The 22,175-nt window shown below is 37.5% G+C and overlaps 1 protein-coding gene across 1 annotated transcript in view; it reads left to right on the plus strand.

The window, feature by feature from the left end:
• The window catches only part of LOC126263562 (FUN14 domain-containing protein 1), a 76,011-nt gene extending 55,693 nt beyond the window's left edge, over positions 1–20,318 (plus strand). Inside the window, exon 4 of the mRNA XM_049960655.1 lies at positions 19,716–20,318. Coding sequence (XP_049816612.1) covers positions 19,716–19,901 — 186 coding nt within the window. The 3' untranslated portion in view covers positions 19,902–20,318. The remainder of the gene's footprint in view (positions 1–19,715) is intronic.
• Positions 20,319–22,175: the final 1,857 nt, after the last annotated feature.

A 22,175-nucleotide genomic window follows, 5' to 3' on the forward strand; every position in this document is an offset into this window, starting at 1 on the left:
AAACATGTACAGAACTACAGACCCATTGCCCTAATCTCAGCTTCCAATAAACTGAGAGAGAAAATAATATTAAAAAAAAAAAAATCTTGGAACATTACAACAATGCTGGCCTATTAAGTGATTTCTAGCGTGATTTCAGAAGAGGTCGAAGTACCATGTCAGCAACAGTACAGTTTGTCCATGTTGTTGTTGGTGTTGTGGTCTTCAGTCCTGAGACTGGTTTGATGCAGCTCTCCATGCTACTCTATCTTGTGCAAGCTTCTTCATCTCCCAGTACCTACTGCAGCCTATATCCTTCTGAATCTGCATAGTGTATTCATCTCTTGGTCTCCCTCTACAATTTTTACCCTCCACGCTGCCCTCCAATACTAAACTGGTGATCCCTTGATACCTCAGAACATGTCCTACCAACCGATCCCTTCTTCTAGTCAAGTTGTGCCACAAACTTCTCTTCTCCCCAGTCCTATTCAATACTTCCTCATTAGTTATGTGATCTACCCATCTAATCTTCAGCATTCGTATAAATTATTTATCGTCCGTGTTTCACTTCCATCCATGGCTACACTCCATACAAATACTTTCAGAAACGACTTCCTGACATTTAAATCTGTGCTCGATGTTAACAAATTTTTCTTCTTCAGAAACGCTTTCCTTGCTATTGCCAGTCTACATTTTATATCCTCTCTACTTCGACCATCATCAGTTATTTTGCTCCCCAAATAGCAAAACTCCTTTACTACTTTAAGTGTCTCATTTCCTAATCTAATTCCCTCTGCATCACCCGACTTAATTTGACTACAGTCCATTATCCTCGTTTTGCTTTTGTTGATGTTCATCTTATATCCTTTCAAGACACTTTCCATTCCGTTCAACTACCCTTCAAAATCCTTTGCTGTCTCTAACAGAATTACAATGTCATTGGCGAACCTCAAAGTTTTTATTCCTTCTCCATGGATTTTAATACCTACTCCAAAATTTTCTTTTGTTTCCTTTACTGCTTGCTCAATATACAGAGTGAATAGCATTGGGGAGAGGCTACAACCCTGTCTCACTCCCTTCCCAACCACTGCTTCCCTTTCATGTCCCTCGACTCTTATAACTGCCAACTGGTTTCTGTGCAAATTGTAGATAGCCTTTCGCTCCCTGTATTTTCTCTCTGCCACCTTCAGAATTTGAAAGAGAGTATTCCAGTCAACATTGTCAAAAGCTTTCTCTAAGTCTACAAATGCTAGAAATGTAGGTTTGCCTTTCCTTAATCTTTCTTCTAAGATAAGTCGTAGGGTCAGTATTGCCTCACGTGTTCCAACATTTCTACGGAATCCAAACTGATCTTCCCCGAGGTCGGCTTCTACCAGTTTTTCCATTCGACTGTAAAGAATTCGCGTTAGTATTTTGCAGCTGTGACTTATCAAACTGATAATTCGGTAATTTTCACATCTGTCAACACCGGCTTTCTTTGGGATTGGAATTATTATATTCTTCTTGAAGTCTGATGGAATTTCGCCTGTCTCATACATCTTGCTCACCAGATGGTAGAGTTTTGTCAGGACTGGCTCTCCCAAGGCTGTCAGTAGTTCTAATGGAATGTTGTCTACTCCCGGGGCCTTGTTTCAACTTAGGTCTTTCAGTGCTCTGTCAAACTCTTCACGCAGTATCATATCTCCCATTTCATCTTCATCTACATCCTCTTCCATTTCCATAATATTGTCCTCAAGAACATCGCCCCTGTATAGATTCTCTATATACTCCTTCCACCTTTCTGCATCCCCCTTCTTTGCTTTGAACCGGGTTTCCATCTGAGCTCCTGATATTCATACAAGTGGTTCTCTTATCTCCAATGGTCTCTCTAATTTTCCTGTAGGCAGTATCTATCTTACCCCTCGAGAGATAAGCCTCTACATTCTTATATTTGTCCTCTAGCCATGCCTGCTTAGCCATTTTGCACTTCCTGTCGATCTCATTTTTGAGACGTTTGTATTCTTTTTTGCCTGCTTCACTTACTGCATTTTTGTATTTTCTCCTTTCATCAATTAAATTCAGTATCTCTTCTGTTACCCAAGGATTTCTACTAGCCCTCATCTTTTTACCTACTTGATCCTCTGCTGCTTTCACTATTTCATTCCTCAAAGCTACCCATTCTTCTTCTACTGTATTTCATTCCCTCATCCCTAATGTACTTGAAAAAATAAATGAAAAATCTCAAGCGGCAGGAGTGTTCCTGGACCTCTCAAGGGCTTTTGATAGAGTACATCATGACGTGCTGTTATCAAAAATTGCGAAGAGTGGTGTCACTGGAAAAGTCTTGCAATTGCTAGAAACATATTTAAAGACTAGACAACAGGGCACAGAGATTGTGTACTCTAATGGAGAAATACTGGAGAGGGAAAAGTAACATATAAGAAATACACACTTTGGTGCTCCTCAGGGCTCCATTTTAGGTCCAGTCCTATTAATATGTTATGTAAATGATTTCCCAAGTTCACTTGACAATAAGCAATTGATCACTGTGTATGCAGACTATACATCTGTGTCTGCTATGCAAACAATGAGCCCAGTCTAGTTGAAGAGATACATAACTCTATTGAAAAGACAAGTGATCACTTTGAAAGAAAGAATCTAAAAGTAAACATTAAAAAAAACTAATATTATTCATTTTAAACCAAGTGGTCCAAACAGACAAAATACTGTGATTGATGAAAATCTACCAAAAACCTGCACAAATTGTAAATTCTTGGGTTTATGCATAGATGATGGACTTTCATGTGTGTGTGTGTGTGTGTGTATATACACACACACACACACACACACACACACACACACACACACACACACACACACACACACACAGGGTGTTACAAAAAGGTACGGCCAAACTTTCAGGAAACATTCCTCACACACAAATAAAGAAAATATGTTATGTGGATATGTGTCCGGAAACGCTTAATTTCCATGTTAGAGCTCATTTTAGTTTCGTCAGTATGTACTGTACTTCCTCGATTCACCGCCAGTTGGCCCAATTGAAGGAAGGTAATGTTGACTTCGGTGCTTGTGTTGACAGTACTAGTATCAAGCACAGTACTAGTATCGAGCACATCAATACGTAGCATCAACAGGTTAGTGATCATCACGAACGTGGTTTTGCAGTCAGTGCAATGTTTACAAATGCGGAGTTGGCAGATGCCCATTTGATGTATGGATTAGCACGGGGCAAGAGCCGTGGCGCGGTACGTTTGTATCGAGACAGATTTCCAGAACGAAGGTGTTCCGACAGGAAGATGTTCAAAGCAATTGATCGGCGTCTTAGGGAGTGCGGAACATTCCATCCTATGACTCGCGACTGGGGAAGACCTAGAACGACGAGGACACCTGCAATGGACGAGGCAATTCTTCATGCAGTTGACGATAACCCTAATGTCAGCATCAGAGAAGTTGCTACTGTACAAGGTAATGTTGACTATGTCACTATATGGAGAGTGCTACGGGAGAACCAGTTGTTTCCATACCATGTACAGCATGTGCAGGCACTATCAGCAGCTGATTGGCCTCCACGGGTACACTTCTGCGAATGGTTCATCCAACAATGTGTTAATACTCATTTCAGTGCAAATATTCTCTTTACAGATGAGGCTTCATTCCAACGTGGTCAAATTGTAAATTTTCACAATCGACATGTGTGGGCTAACGAGAATCCGCATGCAATTGTGCGATCACGTCATCAACACAGATTTTCTGGGAACGTTTGGGCAGGCATTGTTGGTGATGTCTTGATTGGGCCCCATGTTCTTCCACCTATGCTCAATGGAGCACGTTATCATGATTTCATACAGGATACTCTACCTGTGCTGCTAGAACATGTGCATTTACAAGTACGACACAACATGTGGTTCATGCACGATGGAGCTCCTGCACATTTCAGTCGAAGTGTTCGTATGCTTTTGAACAACAGATTTGGTGACCGGTGGATTGGTAGAGGCGGACCAACTACATGGCCTCCACGCTCTCCTGACCTCAACCCTCTTGACATTCATTTATGGGGGCATTTGAAAGCTCTTGTCTATGCAACCCCAGTACCAAATGTAGAGACTCTTCGTGCTCGTATTGTGGACGGCTGTGACACAATACGCCATTCTCCAGGGCTGCATCAGCGCATCAGGGGTTCCATGCGATGGAGGGTGGATGCATGTATCCTCACTAACGGAGGACATTTTGAACATTTCCTGTAACAAAGTGTTTGAAGTCACGCTGGTACGTTCTGTTGCTGTGTGTTTCCATTCCATGATTAATGTGATTTGAAGAGAAGTAATAAAATGAGCTCTAACACGGAAAGTAAGCGTTTCCGGGCACATGTCCACATAACATATTTTCTTTCTTTGTGTGTGAGGAATGTTTCCTGAAAGTTTGGCCGTACCTTTTTGTAACACCACGGGTGTGTGTGTGTGATCACCATATCTTCATTCTGAAACCCTAAGGACTGTATATTATGGTTTCTTGTCTTATGGAATAGCACTGTGGGGTGGGACATGCCAAATTAATAAGAAAAGAGCCTTGAGGGTCATAGTAAAACTGAAACCAGGAACTTCTGGCAAACCCCTATTTACTACACACAATATTCTCACAGTTTATGCCATGTATATACTAGAAACTGTAATGCTAGTGAAAGGAGACACTAAGATCACAAAAAAACACATGGATATTCGTAACTATGAAGCAAGGCCTGGAAGAGATTTTCATATGGTTAACAGATTAACAGCGAAAAGCCCCTATGTCAAAGGAACTGTTTTAATAATTTGTTACCAAATGAAGTTAAGATATTGACAGGGGAAACGTTTAAAAAGCAAGTCAAGCAGTGGCTTATCCAAAAATGCCCTTATAACTTGCATTTATCATGAATAACAGAAGAAATAATGTAAACTAAAAAAAGTGTAGTTGTAAAAACTTTATACTTAGTTGAAAATGCACAGGTTTTGTAAAATTACGTGTTATGAGCAATAAATTGAAACGAATTTAATTGTATTCAAGCAATGTGAGGAAGGCTTATGGCTTCTGGAAAGCCTTGAATAATATAGGTTCAGTTATGATTTTTGTTGCGGCTGTTTTAGGACTTTCACTACTTTGGTCTATTACATTCGTATAGCCATTCATTTTGTATTGCTTCAGATGGTCGCACATATATCATTGAGCCATTGGAATGATTTAACGGATCTATAACTGATACACTAATTGTCAACTTTTCCAGAATCATCAGTGTTTCTGTGCAGATGATAACATTGTGAATAAACAGTAGTATTATCTGCTGAGTTACTGTGAATAATTACTTACTTTTTATCATTCTCCATTCCCCAGCAATTAGATTCCAGGCTGGACTTATACTTTTGTGGTGATCTTTCACTCAAATGTAAGCAGTCAGTTAAGGTCTTGTTTCTGTGTGCTCCAGGTTTGACATCTATATAGTACAATTGGCATTATTAATATTTTATATGATTGTAGTTGTTGTTGTTGTTGAAATATGTTACAAGAGTTTAATACTGGGTTTAGAGAGTGATAGCGTCTTCTCCTGGCTGCAGTCTTGTCTTGATCTCTGCTTCAGTTGATTTTACTCCAGTAAGAGTTGAAACAAGATATTTTAATTCTTACATATGCTTATACCTGGTATAGTTTACTGTTAAATCTTGGTGGTTATGAAGCGAAACCGTTATCATGTATTCAGTCTTTTCAGTACTAACTTGTGACCTGAATCTTGATGCAACTGTTTGCTTGGTCTGAATAGTTCTTTTCAGTTCTTCTTGTGTGTTTGCAATTAGAGCAGGGTCATTTGAATAGGCCAGATATTTTTATTGTTAATGTGAATATTGTGAAAGCTCTCTTTATCGAACTCCTCTGTTACCTTTTTGACTACCAGATTGCAAAGAATAGTTGATTACCCATATCACCATGATGATCATCATCACCATCATCGTCGTCGTCATAATTTTATTGCATGTCTTAACTTCATGTAATTTAGGCATCTCTGTACTAGTCTCTCTTTTTTTTTTTTTTTTTTTTTGGTATGCCAAATTCTGTCATGGTTGTAATCAAAGTCTGTCTATGGATACTATTGTAAGCCTCATTTCCTCTAAAGAAATTAATAAAACTCAACTTTTGAATCAGCTCAAAAATTACATTGATACATTGACTTTTTTTACACACATTTGTTCTTTACAAAGACTTTCAAATATGCACTCCCCTTTTTAAAAAATAATATATTTCTTACTGTATATTTTAAGGAATTTGCAGTATGTTTTCAGGAACCTCCATGAATTCTGCTACTCCTATGATAACTATTGGTTATTGTTTAATTTGCTAGTCTCTTAAAGATTTGGATGAAGTCTTTGGTAATCCAGTGATTGTTCAGGCAAAGTGGTATAACTCAATTTTCCCTTCTGATAAAAACTTGTATGTTAGTTTTGCACCCCACTACTTCCAGGGTGTTTTATATGCAGGGCTTTTAAATTCAAATGCATTGAAAATGCGCTCTTTGTCCTTACTGTAGACTTAAAGTATCACTTCTTAGTATTTTTTTTTTCTTTAAGTTTTACTTCTGCAGGAAGAATGTCAGTCGGTCTCTTCTCATATTATAGTTCCGAACCATTTTAAATTTATGCCTATCTACACTAAGCAATTTAGAGTGAAAATTTGTTTGAACCTAAAAATATCACTCATTGATTGTGCAACTAAGAGAGATCTTCTGTTACTGAATCACCAAAAGTTATTGAAAAAAATTGCCACTTTATGTAGAACTGTTCACAGTTTCTGAACTTTGGTCTAGTGCATTTATACTTACGTGTTGTACAAACTATTTTATATTCCAGGCAACCACAGCTGTTGAAAGGCATGATGTTAGGAAGACTTCCACTCACAGCTGGTAAAATTGCCTTTTATTAAAACAACCAGTTTCGTGGCTTTAAGCCGCGTCATCGGGTGAACAATGGTAAAAGATTACAGGCATACCCATCACTCCTAGTGAAAAGTTACTATTCAGAGAACATCATCAGTATTATGGCAGGTGAAAGCTAAAGAAGAATATTTGTCAAGTGAATCTACATTAGATTTTAAAGATGGTTAACTGAGCTGGGAGTTTCGTATCAAGATGGAGTATGTGAAAATTTATGATTCGAAATTAAGTGTAAAAGAAGTGACAGATATAGTTGCATCATCATCACGTGGTGCAATTTCAGTTTTCAGTGGGACAACAAAAGAAAAATTTGAAGACAAAAAGATGCAGGCAAATTTTAAAGAATGGGGCACTTCTTCTTTACCTTCCACTCACGGTAATATTGAAAATTTTCTCTAATAGTAGCTTTTGACTTGGAGCGATTGGTATGCCTATAATTTTTTAACATTGTTCACATGATGATGTGGCTTAAAGCCGTGAAACCTGCCGTGTTTTATAAACGACAATTTTATCAGCTTTGAACACAGTTCTTCCTAATATCATTACTTATTGTAACTATATTTAATTGAAATAATCAGAGAATGTACAGCGAGGAAACCAGAACAAATGCAAATATGATGTTCATATGAAGTCCTGGAATCCTTCAGAAAATCTCTGATGGCCTGATATTATCACTCTCGTAGGAGTATGTGACTCAGTGCAGTTGTTAGATTTCCTTACAGCCAGCCAGTTATGCAGACGCTTAATTTTGTCAGTTGGTGTTTTAGTAGTAGTAGTATCAGTAGTTATGCTTTTCTTATTAATTTTATTAATTGTTCTTTGTACAGTTTGTTACATTTTTAGTACCTCTAGCAATATAACCTCTTTTAAAACTTCAATGTGTTATGGATGTGGAACACTGTAACTGTGATGAATAAAGATTTTTGGAAATAACTGCAACCAGTCACCTTTTGTGGTGGTTCAGTATTTATTATACCATGACTAGTTTCGAGCTGCCTAATGATTCATCATCAAACTACTGTCTGAACCACCACAAAAGGTGACTGGTTGCAGTTTGATGTAAATAATTCCTGAGATTTTGCCACTGCCACAGTTACAGCTTATTTGTTTCATGTTTTCTGTCTTGTGTCAACTGCACAACCCCCACAGTGTTGCAAACTATCGTTAAGTGTGTACCATTTGATGATGAATCACTAGGCAGCTCTAAACTAGCCAAGATATAATAAAAACTGAACCGTCACACAAGATAACTGGTTTTGGTTATTTGTGAAACATGTAATCTTTATGCTTTTTTTTTTCTTAAATATTTCCCTCCTTTTTCCGTTTTATATAAATAATTTTAGTTTGCATGTTTAAATTACTGTGTGTCTTGTTCCCAAAATTAGGATTAAAACTGTGGTAACAGTATGAAGTATATTAATAATAGTAAATAACCCTGAAAGCCCATTGTCTGAATATTTCCTGATTCTTTATCTGACATGCGACAAAAATACAGTAACACAACTTTCTAGACTAGTTCATTGTTACTTGCATACAAATTGACTACATTTCATTGCATGATATATTGGTGGGGTGGGTAGATGACTATTCTGAGTTTTTAACATTTGTAGCTATGAATAGAAGGAACCCAAGTACTTTACTTAGCACCAGCTGGCGTCAACATAACAGTCTGAATACAATGCATCCTGCATGCACCACATTTATACACTCCTCAAAAGAATTTGAGAACACATGCATCACTCTCCGTATGTTTTATCTATTTTGATACAGGCAGTACCTGTGGTATTATTGCATAGCTTGAAATCTTCATTTTCAGTGTATATATCTAAAGTCATTCACCATCTATCAGCTGTGTTATGCATTACATTATCCAGTGACCCCTCAGAAGGAAGTGAGCACCAGTGTCCCATATTATCTAGTGAGGTACACAGATGGCAGTTGTCATTTATTCATTTGTGGGTGTGTATTCAACCAAGCACATGCAGGGTGGCATCTTAATGCAGTGCATGTAGTAAGGGCATTTTGTTTGATCCAAGAAGGATGGATTTTCTGTTGTGTTGCTGCAGTTGCCATTGTCTCTCAATCATTCATTCATAGGTTGTGATTACTTACTTACTTACTTCTCCTTGGTCCCTTGTAGGGCCTTGGCCTCTCGAAGGTTGTGAATACACTACAGGGAGACAGGTTGGTGCACACAATGAGTTGGACAAGGTTGCCAACACTTTACAAGACTGCATGAAGATTGATATCTGGCCATCTGTGCATTGCGGCTGCAAGACAATCTCAGAATGGCTTCCATAGCCGCTCTGTCCATTCAGACTGTAAGTAATAGGTTACAGGGAATGACCTTATCCAGATGTTCTGTTAGAGTACCCTGCTTGACAGGACATCTCACAGCTCACCCTCAGGTCTGCCGTTCCCATGTTGCCTGGCAGCTTCATCAGAGACGACTCCAGATTTTCTCTAACACAGCATGATGGGTGTTTATATGTTCGGAGATGCCTCAGTGAGCGGTACCTGCCACCTGCCCAGCAAATCAACAGATTTGGCTAGTTTTGTGATGGTGTTGGGTGGCATCATTGTCGACAGCCATATGGATCTTGTCATTGCCTTACTGCCAGGCTGTATATCGAACAGATGGTGTTGGATCATGTGCTGGCTGGCTGCTGCGTGTGAAGGTGGCCCTGAATTCCTTCTTATGCATGATAATACCAGGGCCCATGTGACGGGCGTCATAGAGCTGTCTTGCTACTCCTAGACATTGAAGTGATGGAATGGCCAGTGGTGATTTGTGCCCTAAACCATAATTCTCAAGGCCTCTCAATAAAGAATGGGAATGGATACCACAGTGTGGTGTACATAAACTTGTATGGAGTGTGTGTGCTACATAGGTGTCTGGCAGTGATAAACCCTCTCAGAGGGAATTCATGTTACTGAAGCTCTTAAAGTAACCTGGGATGAAGGGACAAATGATTTTTTTCTATTTTGTTTTCGACACCTGTCAGACATTGCAGTTCTTATTAGAGAAATGAATGAGACTGTAATGATGTTTTATTGTGTACTTAATGTATGAAAGATAAAGGTATAAATTGGTAACATATCCTGCCCTCAATTATTGCTCTGTGGAATATGGCAGATATTGAAAGTCATGTTCCACTAATTCTTTTGTGCAGTGTATGTTAGTACTGTGGCTTTCTCAAATTATATGAGCAGCTTTGTGATGTATGAACAACAGACTGAAGCATTGAAGAGCTTTTGTAGCGAAAATAACATCAATGAAAATGTCTGGAGCATCTGCTGTGTGAAAATCAGGTGTTACTTCTAGTGAGCCCAAAGTGTAACTCTGAGAACTAAACAGATGTAAGTACCGCTGTTTGTTGGTAGGTTTAGTGTGGATGGAAGTGTGTAGCTGGCCTCCAGTAAGGACAAGATCAACACCAAGGAAAGTGGCATGGGATTCGGAATAGGACCATGTGAAATTTAATTGGGAGAAGATATTCAGACATTCTAGGAATTTTAGCAGGTCAGTCTCTCAATGAGTCTATATGGTAAAGAGACCATCAATGTATCTACCCCAAATCAGGGGATGAAGACTTGTGGATTCCAAGAAAGCCCAATACCCCGACCCATTAAAAGGTTTGCATAGGAAGGAGCCATGCTGGTTCCCATGGCCGTACCCCTGATCTCTTACTATGTGCTATACAGGGTGATACAAAAAGGTATGACCAAACTTTCAGGAAACATTCCTCACACACAAAGAAAGAAAATATGTTATGTGGACATGTGCCCAGAAACGCTTACTTTCCATGTTAGAGCTCATTTTATTACTTCTCTTCAAATCACATTAATCATGGAATGGAAACACACAGCAACAGAACGTACCAGCGTGACTTCAAACACTTTGTTGGAGGAAATGTTCAAAACGTCCACCGTTAGCAAGGATACGTGCATCCACCCTCCATCGCATGGAATCCCTGATGCGCTGATGCAGCCCTGGAGAATGGCGTATTGTATCACAGCTGTCCACAATACGAGCACGAAGAGTCTCTACATTTGGTACCGGGGTTGTGTAGACAAGAGCTTTCAAATGCCCCCATAAATGAAAGTCAAGAGGGTTGAGGTCAGGAGAGCGTGGAAGCCATGTAATTGGTCCGCCTCTACCAATCCATCGGTCACTGAATCTGTTGTTGAGAAGCGTACGAACACTTCAACTGAAATATGCAGGTGCTCCATCGTGCATGAACCACATGTTGTGTCGTACTTGTAAATGCACATGTTCTAGCAGCATAGGTAGAGTGTCCCGTATGAAATCATGTTAACGTGCTTCATTGAGCATAGGTGGAAGAGCATACTGACGAAACTAAAATGAGCTCTAACATGGAAATTAAGCATTTCCGGACACATGTCCACATAACATCTTTTCTTTATTTGTGTGTGAGGAATGTTTCGTGAAAGTTTGACCTACCTTTTTGTAACACCCTGTATAATCATTAAGGTAAAAGAAGGGGCCTTCGGAAGTGTGTCATATTTTTACATTGAGGTATGGCAGTAACTCAAATCTATTTATAGGCTTTTGAGTGCGCACTGAAGCTACGTTACTCAGGACAGCTATTTCAACTTGAGTAACAAGGCTACTTACATACAAATAACAGCAAATAAGTTGAGTAGCAGCTGAAATTGCAGTAACACATCTGTATAGAAACTGAAACTAGAACGGTAAACATGGAGGGTAAGTGACACAAATTACAGTTTTTAGAACAATAGGTTTTTACATTGTCGAAGATAAAAGTGAAAAGTCACTTCAACCACAGATGATGAGACATAGAACTGGATAGGATGAGAGGGAAATACACACATGATGATGTCCAATAAATAGCTCTAGGCAGCTTCATTTTCTGTAAATGTACATCCATTTTCTGCAGACTACTGTGAAGTGCATGGCAGAAGGTACTCTCGTTTGTATCACACATTATGATTTCTTAATATTCCACCTATGTATGGAAAATGAGAAAAATTAGTACTTACGTGCCTTTGTGCTTGCTGTCGCTACTCTAATCATGTCTTTGCAATCTGTAGAGGAGAAATACATAAGAGGCTGTAGCATATTCCCAACTTCTCACCTAATACTGTTTCTTGAAACTTGTAAGTAGCCTATTTTCAAGTGCCTGCCAGTTCAGATTTTCCAGCATTTCTCCGATACTTTCCTATATGTCAAATGAGATAATTTTTGCTGTCCTTACTTCAGTACATACAGTATCCTCTGTTGGTCATATCTGGTATGATTCCCCGCAGTTGAGCAATATTCTAGGATGAGTTGCATGTTTTCAAGCAATCTGTTTTGCATTTTCCCCATATTGTATTAATGAACTGAAGTCTACCTCATGCTTTAATTATAACTGAGACTATGTGATCCTTCAATTTCGTATCCCCACAGATTTTTACACCCAGGGGTTTGTATGCGTTGGCTATTCGAATTGTGACTCACTAATATTGTAGTCCTATACAGGTTGCTAATCTTTGCACCACTTCGATATCTTATCAAGAGTTGACTGTATACCTGTGCAGCTCTTTTCAGATAATACTTTAGGTAACTGCATTACCTGCTAAAAAAAAGGAAGAAAAAAGCTAATGTCATTGTCAGCATTATTTGCCTAATCATTTCAGTCTCATTGAGCTAATGTACTAACAACATTTTATTAGTTTGTACAAGATCTGTGGTAAAAATCAACTTTAGATAAATTGTTGCCAAGTAATATGATGAGGGATGGCCAGAATTTATCAATCTTTTGATCGTATCAGCAAAAGCATTGTTGTACGTCTCTTGGATACTTGCAAAGAAAAGTTAATAACTTCTGCAGAACTAAAAGTTGCTATTTGGAAGCCAGTGACTTCCAATGTCAGACCTAAACAAAATGTCTGAGATTTCAATAACATTTTGGTGCTATGTGCAAGGTACTATGCAAAATATCAGAGAATTTCATTACAAAAATCAGAAAACTGTACTTACGTCCTAACGTCCTCTATCACCTTGCAAGTAGTCACCTCGAACATGCAACAATCCCAGATTTACTCACATTTTTGGAATCACTCCCAGATGTGTGCAAGGTGAAGGGTGTTCAGCATCTGTTGCAATTCCATTTGGATGTCTTCAATCAAGTCAAAACATTGCCTGTAGGAATAGGTGGAAGGTACATGGGGTCAAGTCGGGCAAATGTCGTTTTTGGCAGGGAATACCTTCACAATGAACAAGGTGTGCACGAGTGCATTGTCATGGTGTACCAACCAGTCTTACTTTTTTGATAATTCTGGCTGTACACACCAAACATTTTCCCCTCAGTCGCCTCAAAACCTCACAGCAGTAAAACTGACCGTTGACAGTGTAACCAAGTGGAGCAAACTCATTATGGACTATTCTCTCTCTCTCTCTCTCTCTCTCTCTCTCTCTCTCTCTCTCTCTAGAGAGAGAGAGAGAGAGAGAGAGAGAGAGAGAGAGAGAGAGAGAGAGACACGTCATGTTGCTGCAAACTTGTCTAGCTCTTTTCGGCCTTGGAGATGGAGTTTTCCATTGTGATGCTTGCTGCTTCATTTCAGGGTCATAACCATAGATTCAAGATTCATCACCTGTTATGACTCTGGATCAGAGTTTTGGTCACTCTTGAGCTCTTCATTGCAGCTCAGTTCATGCCTGAATCCTGAGGTTTTGTTGGTCGATGCTGGGGAAGGTGAGACACAAACTTCGCTGCAATTTGTCAGTTGTTTAGTTCATTGGCTAGAATTCATTTACATGCACTTTATGAGAGCCCAAGTTATTTACAAACATCTCAAATTGACTACCTTTGGTCTTCGTGAATCACGTCACATGCTTTCATGATTATTTCCGGTGTTGTGCATATTGACATTCTACCAGAATGTTTGTGATCATCTACAGATTCTCGGCCTTCGTTGAAGTGCTTGAACCACTCAAATGTTCTTTCCTGAATCAGTACAGTTTCACTAAATGCCTCTGTCAGTATGTGGTGGGCTTCAGCTGCAGTTTTCTGCAACTTGAAGCAGAATTTGATTCAAATCTATTGCTCATTCACGTTATCCATTTCACTATTTGCAGAATCACTGAAACATGTCCTGACGTGCATCTCTACAACTCATAACTGCGTGCGCCAAAGTTGACACATTTTCATGCCGTGGTACCTCGAGACATCCAGCAGCGGAATGACATGCTAGTACTATTTGACCAGTACAGTGAAATTCCTGGATATTTCGGGTAGCAACTTGTAAAATAACATAACAGAACAAATCTTCCAAAAAGCTGCAAAAGCAAAACAAAAATACTAAATTCAAAATTATTCTCCTCTATGCGAGAAATTTATATCTACATCTACATGATTACTCTGTAATTCACATTTAAGTGCTTGGCAGAGGTTTCATTGAACCACAATCATACTATCTCTCTACCATTCCACTCCCGAACAGTGCGTGGGAAAAACGAACATCTAAACCTTTGTGTTCGAGCTCTGATTTCTCTTATTTTATTTTGATGATCATTCCTACCTATGTAGGTTGGGCTCAACAAAATATTTTCGCATTTGGAAGAGAAAGTTGGTGACTGAAATTTTGTAAATAGATCTCGCCGCGACGAAAAACGTCTTTGCTTTAATGACTTCCATTCCAACTCGTGTATCATATCTGCCACACTCTCTCCCCTATTACGTGATAATACAAAAAGAGCTGCCCTCTTTTGCACCCTTTCGATGTCCTCCGTCAATCCCACCTGGTAAGGATCCCACACCGCGCAGCAATATTCTAACAGAGGACGAACGAGTGTAGTTTAAGCTGTCTCTTTAGTGGACTTGTTGCATTTTCTAAGTGTCCTGCCAATGAAACGCAACCTTTGGCTTGCCTTCCCCACAATATTATCTATGTGGTCTTTCCGACTGAAGTTGTTCATAATTTTAACACCCAGGTACTTAGTTGAATTGACAGCCTTGAGAATTGTACTATTTATCGAGTAATCGAATTCCAATGGATTTCTTTTGGAACTCATGTGGATCACCTCACACTTTTCGTTATTTAGCGTCAACTGCCACCTGCCACACCATACAGCAATCTTTTCTAAATTGCTTTGCAACTGATACTGGTCTTCGGATGACCTTACTAGACGGTAAATTACAGCATCATCTGCGAACAACGTAAGAGAACAACTGCTCAGATTGTCACCCAGGTCATTTATCTAGATCAGGAACAGTAGAGGTCCCAGGACGCTTCCCTGGGGAACACCTGATATCACTTCAGTTTTACTCGATTATTTGCCGTCTATTACTACGAACTGCAACCTTCCTGACAGGAAATCACGAATCCAGTCGCACAACTGAGACGATAGCCCATAGGCCTGCAGCTTGATTAGAAGTCGCTTGTGAGGAACGGTGTCAAAAGCTTTCCAGAAATCTAGAAATACGGAATCAGCTTGAGATCCCCTGTCGATAGCGGCCATTACTTCATGCGAATAAAGAGCTAGCTGTGTTGCACGAGAACGATGTTTTCTGAAACCATGCTGATTACATATCAATAGATCATTCCCTTCGAGGTGATTCATAATGTTTGAAGACAGTATATGCTCCAGAACCCTACTGCAAACCGACCTGTGGACCTGAAGACTTGCCCGTATCAGGCGATTTGAGTTGCTTCGCAACCCCTAAGGTATCTACTTCTAAGAAACTCATGCTAGCAGCTGTTCATGTTTCAAATTCTGGAATATTCCATTCGTCTTCCCTGGTGAAGGAATTTCAGAAAACTGCGTTCAGCATTGTTTGATTATTGACCAAGTTTTGGACTAGCTATACAGTATAAGCATGTCATATTGTAATAAACAAACTAGGCTTCTGAAAAAAAAAAAATTGGCGCTATACTTACATAAAATTTCTGTTATAATAAAGAAACTAGGCTTCTGAAAAAAAAGAAATTGGCACTATACTTACATAAAATTTCTGTTAATGTTTACATTGAGTATTCTGAGAAATTAGCCTCTTCCATAATTTTAGTTGGTATATTGTCTTGTAGCAAACCGTCCTAAGTATCTGAAAGTAACAGAGAACACCCATTAAAAAGACATATGAACTAACATGTGCAAAGACATAGCGTGAACTCAATGTAAGAGTCATTGTAATGAGGTTTGCTGAACAGAAAAATATTTTTGGAATAAAAGGAAACAATACACTATTTATGTATAGGATGGTAATCCGATTGTTGCCCAGTATGACTTTTATAATAATACCTGGAAGAAAGAAATATCTTTGTCACAGAATGGTTGCTAGTCAAATTAAGAAAAAAATTATTTCAGGCAGATGTAAAATGATTTAGCATCCTGCATTAGCAATTAGCAGAAATTAAAATGAGTAAGAAAATTACACCAAGTTGTGAAAGGCTTCAGGTGGGAGATCCCTTTTTAATCCTGCATTTTCCAAAGCTGTAACTCTGGGCTAAACCTAACTACTTCAGAATCGGAGTACATGCTGGCTGGAAGACAAGAACAAGGAATATTGAGTACACAAGTGGTTAGTGATAAGTAAAAGGGATCAAGGAATTAAAATATCTTGAAAGTGTACTCATGGAAATAACACAGTGAAACAGTGATGTAAGCCAGAATCCACACAAGTGGCAGATGCCTCTGCACTCTTGTTAAACTATTGAGCTCTGTGTTGAGACTGTTAAACACAGTTATATTAATTGTTGTACTTTATAAATGCCACACTTCGAACACTAGAACAGTTCCAAATCCAGGGAGTGGAGTGTTCACAGTGCCAGTCTGGAGGATCTCCGCAGATACCATAACATTGTTGGATCTGTTAGACTAGGGTCCTAGAATGTGCTGGATATTTGGTTATGATGATTCACCATTATGGCACAAGGTTGCTGTGGACCTAGCACCAGTTGTGGAAGATATAGTGAGAAATGGATAGACAAGGAAATGAAGTCTTGCATATGATTGGAGTCTTCGTTCAACTGTAGGAAGGTTTTTGAAAACAAAATGGTGTGGTGACCTTAGTCACAGTCATGTGGTCTTCTGAGCCAGATTGCAAGAAGTTGTCTACAATATATGTTTTCAGAAAGAGCAACAAGAGATTAGATCAGTGCATGAAAATATGCAGATAGTAATTTTTCACTTTTTTTAAATAGAGCAAGAAAAACAGAACTAATAATGATGTGAATTACCCTCTATAATGGATCTCACACCCCCTTAAGTCCCAGAATCTTTTTCCTGTAAGTCTTCTTTATGATTTTAGAATGTCCTGTTTTCAATTATCAGTTTAAACCTGCTTCACAAATCCAATTTTATTTTCCAAATAAAGGCTCTGTAACTGCACATCCCTTATCCCAATCACAGTTGGATTCCAATGCCCCCAACTATATAGGGCAGACCATTTCTCTCTTGACTTCTGGCTTTCATCTGTCACTGAATGGATATTTACACAATGATAGTGTGTCCCTGAATGCACTTAAGTTGTAGGGCTAAATCAGCATGTCTGTCAAAAGTAGTCGGCAGTAGCCTTCATTATCAGAGGACATATGATGTCTCAATACAGGAAACAATATATTTTAACCAAGCATAGAGGCATTCTCTGACGTCATTCTCAGAATCTGTTCTCATACATTTTCATTTAATATTCTATATGAAATAATGGATCAAACTTGCCCCAGTGTTATTTACTGACATTGGTGTACCTTTTAAAAAGCTCTTACAGAAGAAAATTGCTACTGCATTAATATTATTCTACATCATTAACAAAAATAAGGGACACAGGAAGGGAGGTATTTGGAGAAAAAGATATAACCAGTGATTCCATTTAAGGGATGATAGTATTTTGATACCGATACCTGATATTATATATCTGAATCATGCCTGTCTTGCATAATTTCTATTGGCTGAAATGACATTGTAGAGGTATAATGTCAACAGCATTCTGAGACATTGTTATATATGATTAATTATGATCAATCAAGATACATGTGTTTGTCAGTACGACAAAACAAAAGATTAGCAGAGAAAGAAAGGGAGAGAATTTTAATAAAAGTTCACAAGGGTGCCTGTGCAAAAAACTTACTATTAATCTCAAGTCATGTTGGTTATTTTCTCTGAAAATCTTGTGTAATTAAACTTTATTAGAAGTATTAATTCAGTAAAGTAAAATGTTGTATAGAGGATAAAAATGATGGTTTGAGAACAACTCATTGTGTCACATAATTATGTGAGTAATTTTGAGTATAATCAATCATTAAGTTGACCTGCCTAGTAACAGTTGCAGTTGTATTTCAACCATTACTGATAGTTGATATCCAAGATGGTTTTCCCTGCTTCTAGTTATAGCTAAAACCACCCCCCCCCCTTCTTTCTGCACTTACTTTTTATTTTCTGTTCTAAATAATCCATTCTGCACTTAGTTGTGTAACATTTTCACCGTTGGCTACACTTCCATATTTTTTTGTCATTCATACTTTTCACTAAATTTTTTTTCTGTCTTGGTGTTTTAGCCTTTTTTCTTTTACTTTTTTCCCCTGTGTTATAAATTGTTTACTCTTTTCTGGGTCTATGACTATCACAGTAATTAGTTCAGACAATGGAAAATCCAGGATGGAGTGTAACTGTAATTAGTTCAGTGAATTGTCTTTCTCATATTGCTTATTCTTTATTTGGTTTGTTCTGCTATTGGTCTTTCTTTCTGATTACCTTTGTTGTTAGTCAATCCTTTTGAATATTTACACATTGCAAATTATTTTTCAAATTCACTTGGACATCCTTAGGATTCAGATGCTCTCTTTCATCTTCTACTTTGACGTTACTAAAATTGCTCCTCCTATTTTATTCCTTCTTCTATTGTCCGTACATCCTTAAATTTTTACTTTGTATAGTTATTGTGAAAAATGAGAAGTTTCATGTTTTATCAATGACTGTTATGATGCATAAATGATTGTTCATATACAAACAAATTTGTCTGGCCTTCTTAGTCATTGCTTCTAGTGTATGTAATTGTGGTATAGAATCTCACTTTTCAATTGGAAAAGTATATCCTCTTCAGTGGTGTGAATAATTGACATAGTGACACTAGACAGCTTTTGCATGTACATCCACGACAATCTTTTCAAGCAGAAACTTGTTTTATTTATGGTACAAAATTAACGTTTTATGGTACCTCAAAAAGAAATTGATATGTTTGTCAACATTATTCATTAACCTCACTAATGATTTGCGTGTTAAACCTAAATGTGTCTTAGACTAAAATTACCACTTACAAACCTAGAAACAGTTTCCATGCTACGTGGTCAGTATGCCTATATCTAGTTGTCACAATTGCCTTGTGCTGGGTAAAGTTGGCTAACGAAAAACTATTGGTCCAAATGTGATACAAGCATAATATGTTACCATGTAGAAGATATTGTGTCCAGTCCACTTAGTTCACTGTCTATACTATGTGGGACTTGCTTCAGCACCTATTGGATTTAGTTCTGTTCTGGATGCTAAGATAAATTGTTTTTGCTAATTCAGAGATGTGATCTTGCCAAATCTTTTTACTGTAGTATTATTTTAGTATTAGAAAATAAGTGCCAGCTCACAAAAATTTAAGTGTCAGTATCACCTGCTGTTATCAGTGATTCACACTTTTATGCCACTAAGTTACTGTGACAGTATTAAAGTATTACTTTGCTATTAATATTTTGTGTATTTATGTTGTGTTTAATATAGCATTTCATGATTACTTTCAAGAAACTAGTAATAATTTTATTTGGTTTCTAGATGGAACGACTGGTCGATCGAAATATTGATAAGGCTGAAGAGTTATTGAAGAACAAGCAGCGCAAAGCAAAGCGTTGGTACCATAGTTTTATTGGTGATGAAGACTATTTCCAGGTTCAAGAAATTCATATTTTCCTTGCTTCATTTGTTTTGGGTTTTTCGGTTGGAATTGTGACAGCCTCCTGAATCGAATGAAAAGGAAGAGCATTCATGTAGATTACTGTAATTTAAGGCATTTTACTAAACTTGAGTTATTTATTTCTGTAATGAAGAGGTAATAGTGAGTAGAACTGGATTTTTCGTGACTGATAAGAGCTTTAAGGCAGACTGTAGAATCTCATAAATGAATTATACAAGAGGTATATGTCAGACTGGTTTTTCCAGGTGATGTGGCTGGAGTATGCTTTGTGTAATTTATTTCAAGATAACACACCTAATTTTTGTCACCTTATAAATTATTATTTATTAAACGTAAGGTACCTAATAAGTTCCCTATGACTGATAATTTGAAAGTATTAACTGTTCACACAATTGATATGTGATATAGTATAGATTGTATGCAATAAATATTGTGTAGTAATAAATGATATTGTGTTTTGACAATTTTGTCCTTTTGGCATTATCAAAATTACAATGTACTTCATAAAAACTGCATAGTTGCAGAGGATTGCAGTGTGTAGGGGACTGTAGAGATCCATAAAAATAATAGACAAACTATAGAAAAAGGTAAAATCATTAACCACTTACGTATATTAAAAAAAATTCTTCAGTGTGTATTTACCTTGTTTATTCACATTGATGCTGGCATTTATATGAAATTGGGTCAAACTACCATGGATGTCCTTTGCTTTGAGTCAGGGTAACAAAAGCACTTAAAAATAGATGATCTGATTTCAAATTAGTGCTTTGTGATATGATTTAATATGTAACAATTCAACATGTACCAGTCACCAAACTCAATAATCATTAGCACTTATTTTCAGCAGGTGGTTATCAGGGTTTTTGGACTTCATTTCAGATTTAATTAAAATTTTTTGCAGAGAGAATTCTTTTGTTGATAATGTTCAACTGATTTTTCAGTTGGGTATAAATCTGAACTTTGCAATAGCCCCTTCTGTACTGGAAGTTCTTCTCAGTGAATCCTTCACAATTGTAACATTATGTCTTGGATTATTAGTATGCACAAATATCCTTACAAACTGCATCTCATCCTGCACATATGGTAAGATACTGTTAATGAATAAATTTGTTCTTTTCTGCACTCATAATGTCAACATTAGTTTTATTGACTAACACTGCACAAAGAAAAACCAACTCAAATACTAATACAAATCCCATCATGTTTCACAGTTTGAGTTTGTCTATTGTTGTTCTCTTGGTTTGCTGTCGTGTTACATATTCATACACAACAGAGGAAAACTTGTTAGACTAAACATCTACAATCTATTTTTATTTTCATTGCTATTAGTGTACTGTCTTGTATATTTTTTATTTGCATGGTTTTTTGCAATTGCCACCACATACTTTAGCATCATGTAATATTTTAACAGTTTAAATACTTTTTGATCTAGTGAAGATTTTATCTTGAAATTTTGGACAATGTGATTTGTTGATTCCTATGTCCGAAACATTGGCAGTTATTGCTGTAGCTAGGAAATATGCTGAAGTGATTTTACATTATCCACCATGTGATCTTTTTGTATTAATGCCCAGTTAATACCCAAAAAACATGCAACATTCTATTGTTTTGATTTGTTATATCTATTGACGTATTTTTTCCATACCCAAACTATGTCATTTGAAGCAGTCCACTGTTGGTTCATTTGAAGCAGCCCATTGTTGGTTTTACAATAATAATTGTACTGTTATCAAGATGTCTACTTTGCTTCCTTCTTCAAGTAAAATTGATGCTTGTTATACTAAATAAATTATATAAATTTTTCCACCCAGCATCACCTTCAATCCCAGAGACTTTGTTTTCCGTTAAACCCATGCTTTCATCCCTCTACCCCTTTGCTCATCTGTCTGTATTTGCCACTTCAGCTTCTCCTCTTATTTGTTTGCTCATCTGATTCTCGTTGACTCATATGGTTCTCTATACTCGCACTGTACTCCTTGTCTCCCTATTTCACTTTTCTGTTTTTATTTTATGTTGCTATATATTGTATTCCATCATCTGTTCATCTATTCATTCACCATGTTTTTAAACGTTGTGAGGAAGACAACCGTCATAGATGTGAAGCAAGTCAATTTATACATTAACAGAGCTGTGTGAAACTAATTCTGCTGGTTGCATTAACAATTAATCCATAATCACACTGCTGTATTCCATTTGAGCTTACACAGGCTCTAAATGAAAGTATTAAAGTGAGAATTATTTTTAACAAAGTAGTTGTTGTTTGTCTAATTCTGCTTGCTTAATATTTTAAAAAGTTCCTGGTTATGATCAAACAATAACAG

This window comes from Schistocerca nitens, chromosome 1, assembly GCF_023898315.1.
Source record: "Schistocerca nitens isolate TAMUIC-IGC-003100 chromosome 1, iqSchNite1.1, whole genome shotgun sequence".
Taxonomy (NCBI): domain Eukaryota; kingdom Metazoa; phylum Arthropoda; class Insecta; order Orthoptera; family Acrididae; genus Schistocerca; species Schistocerca nitens.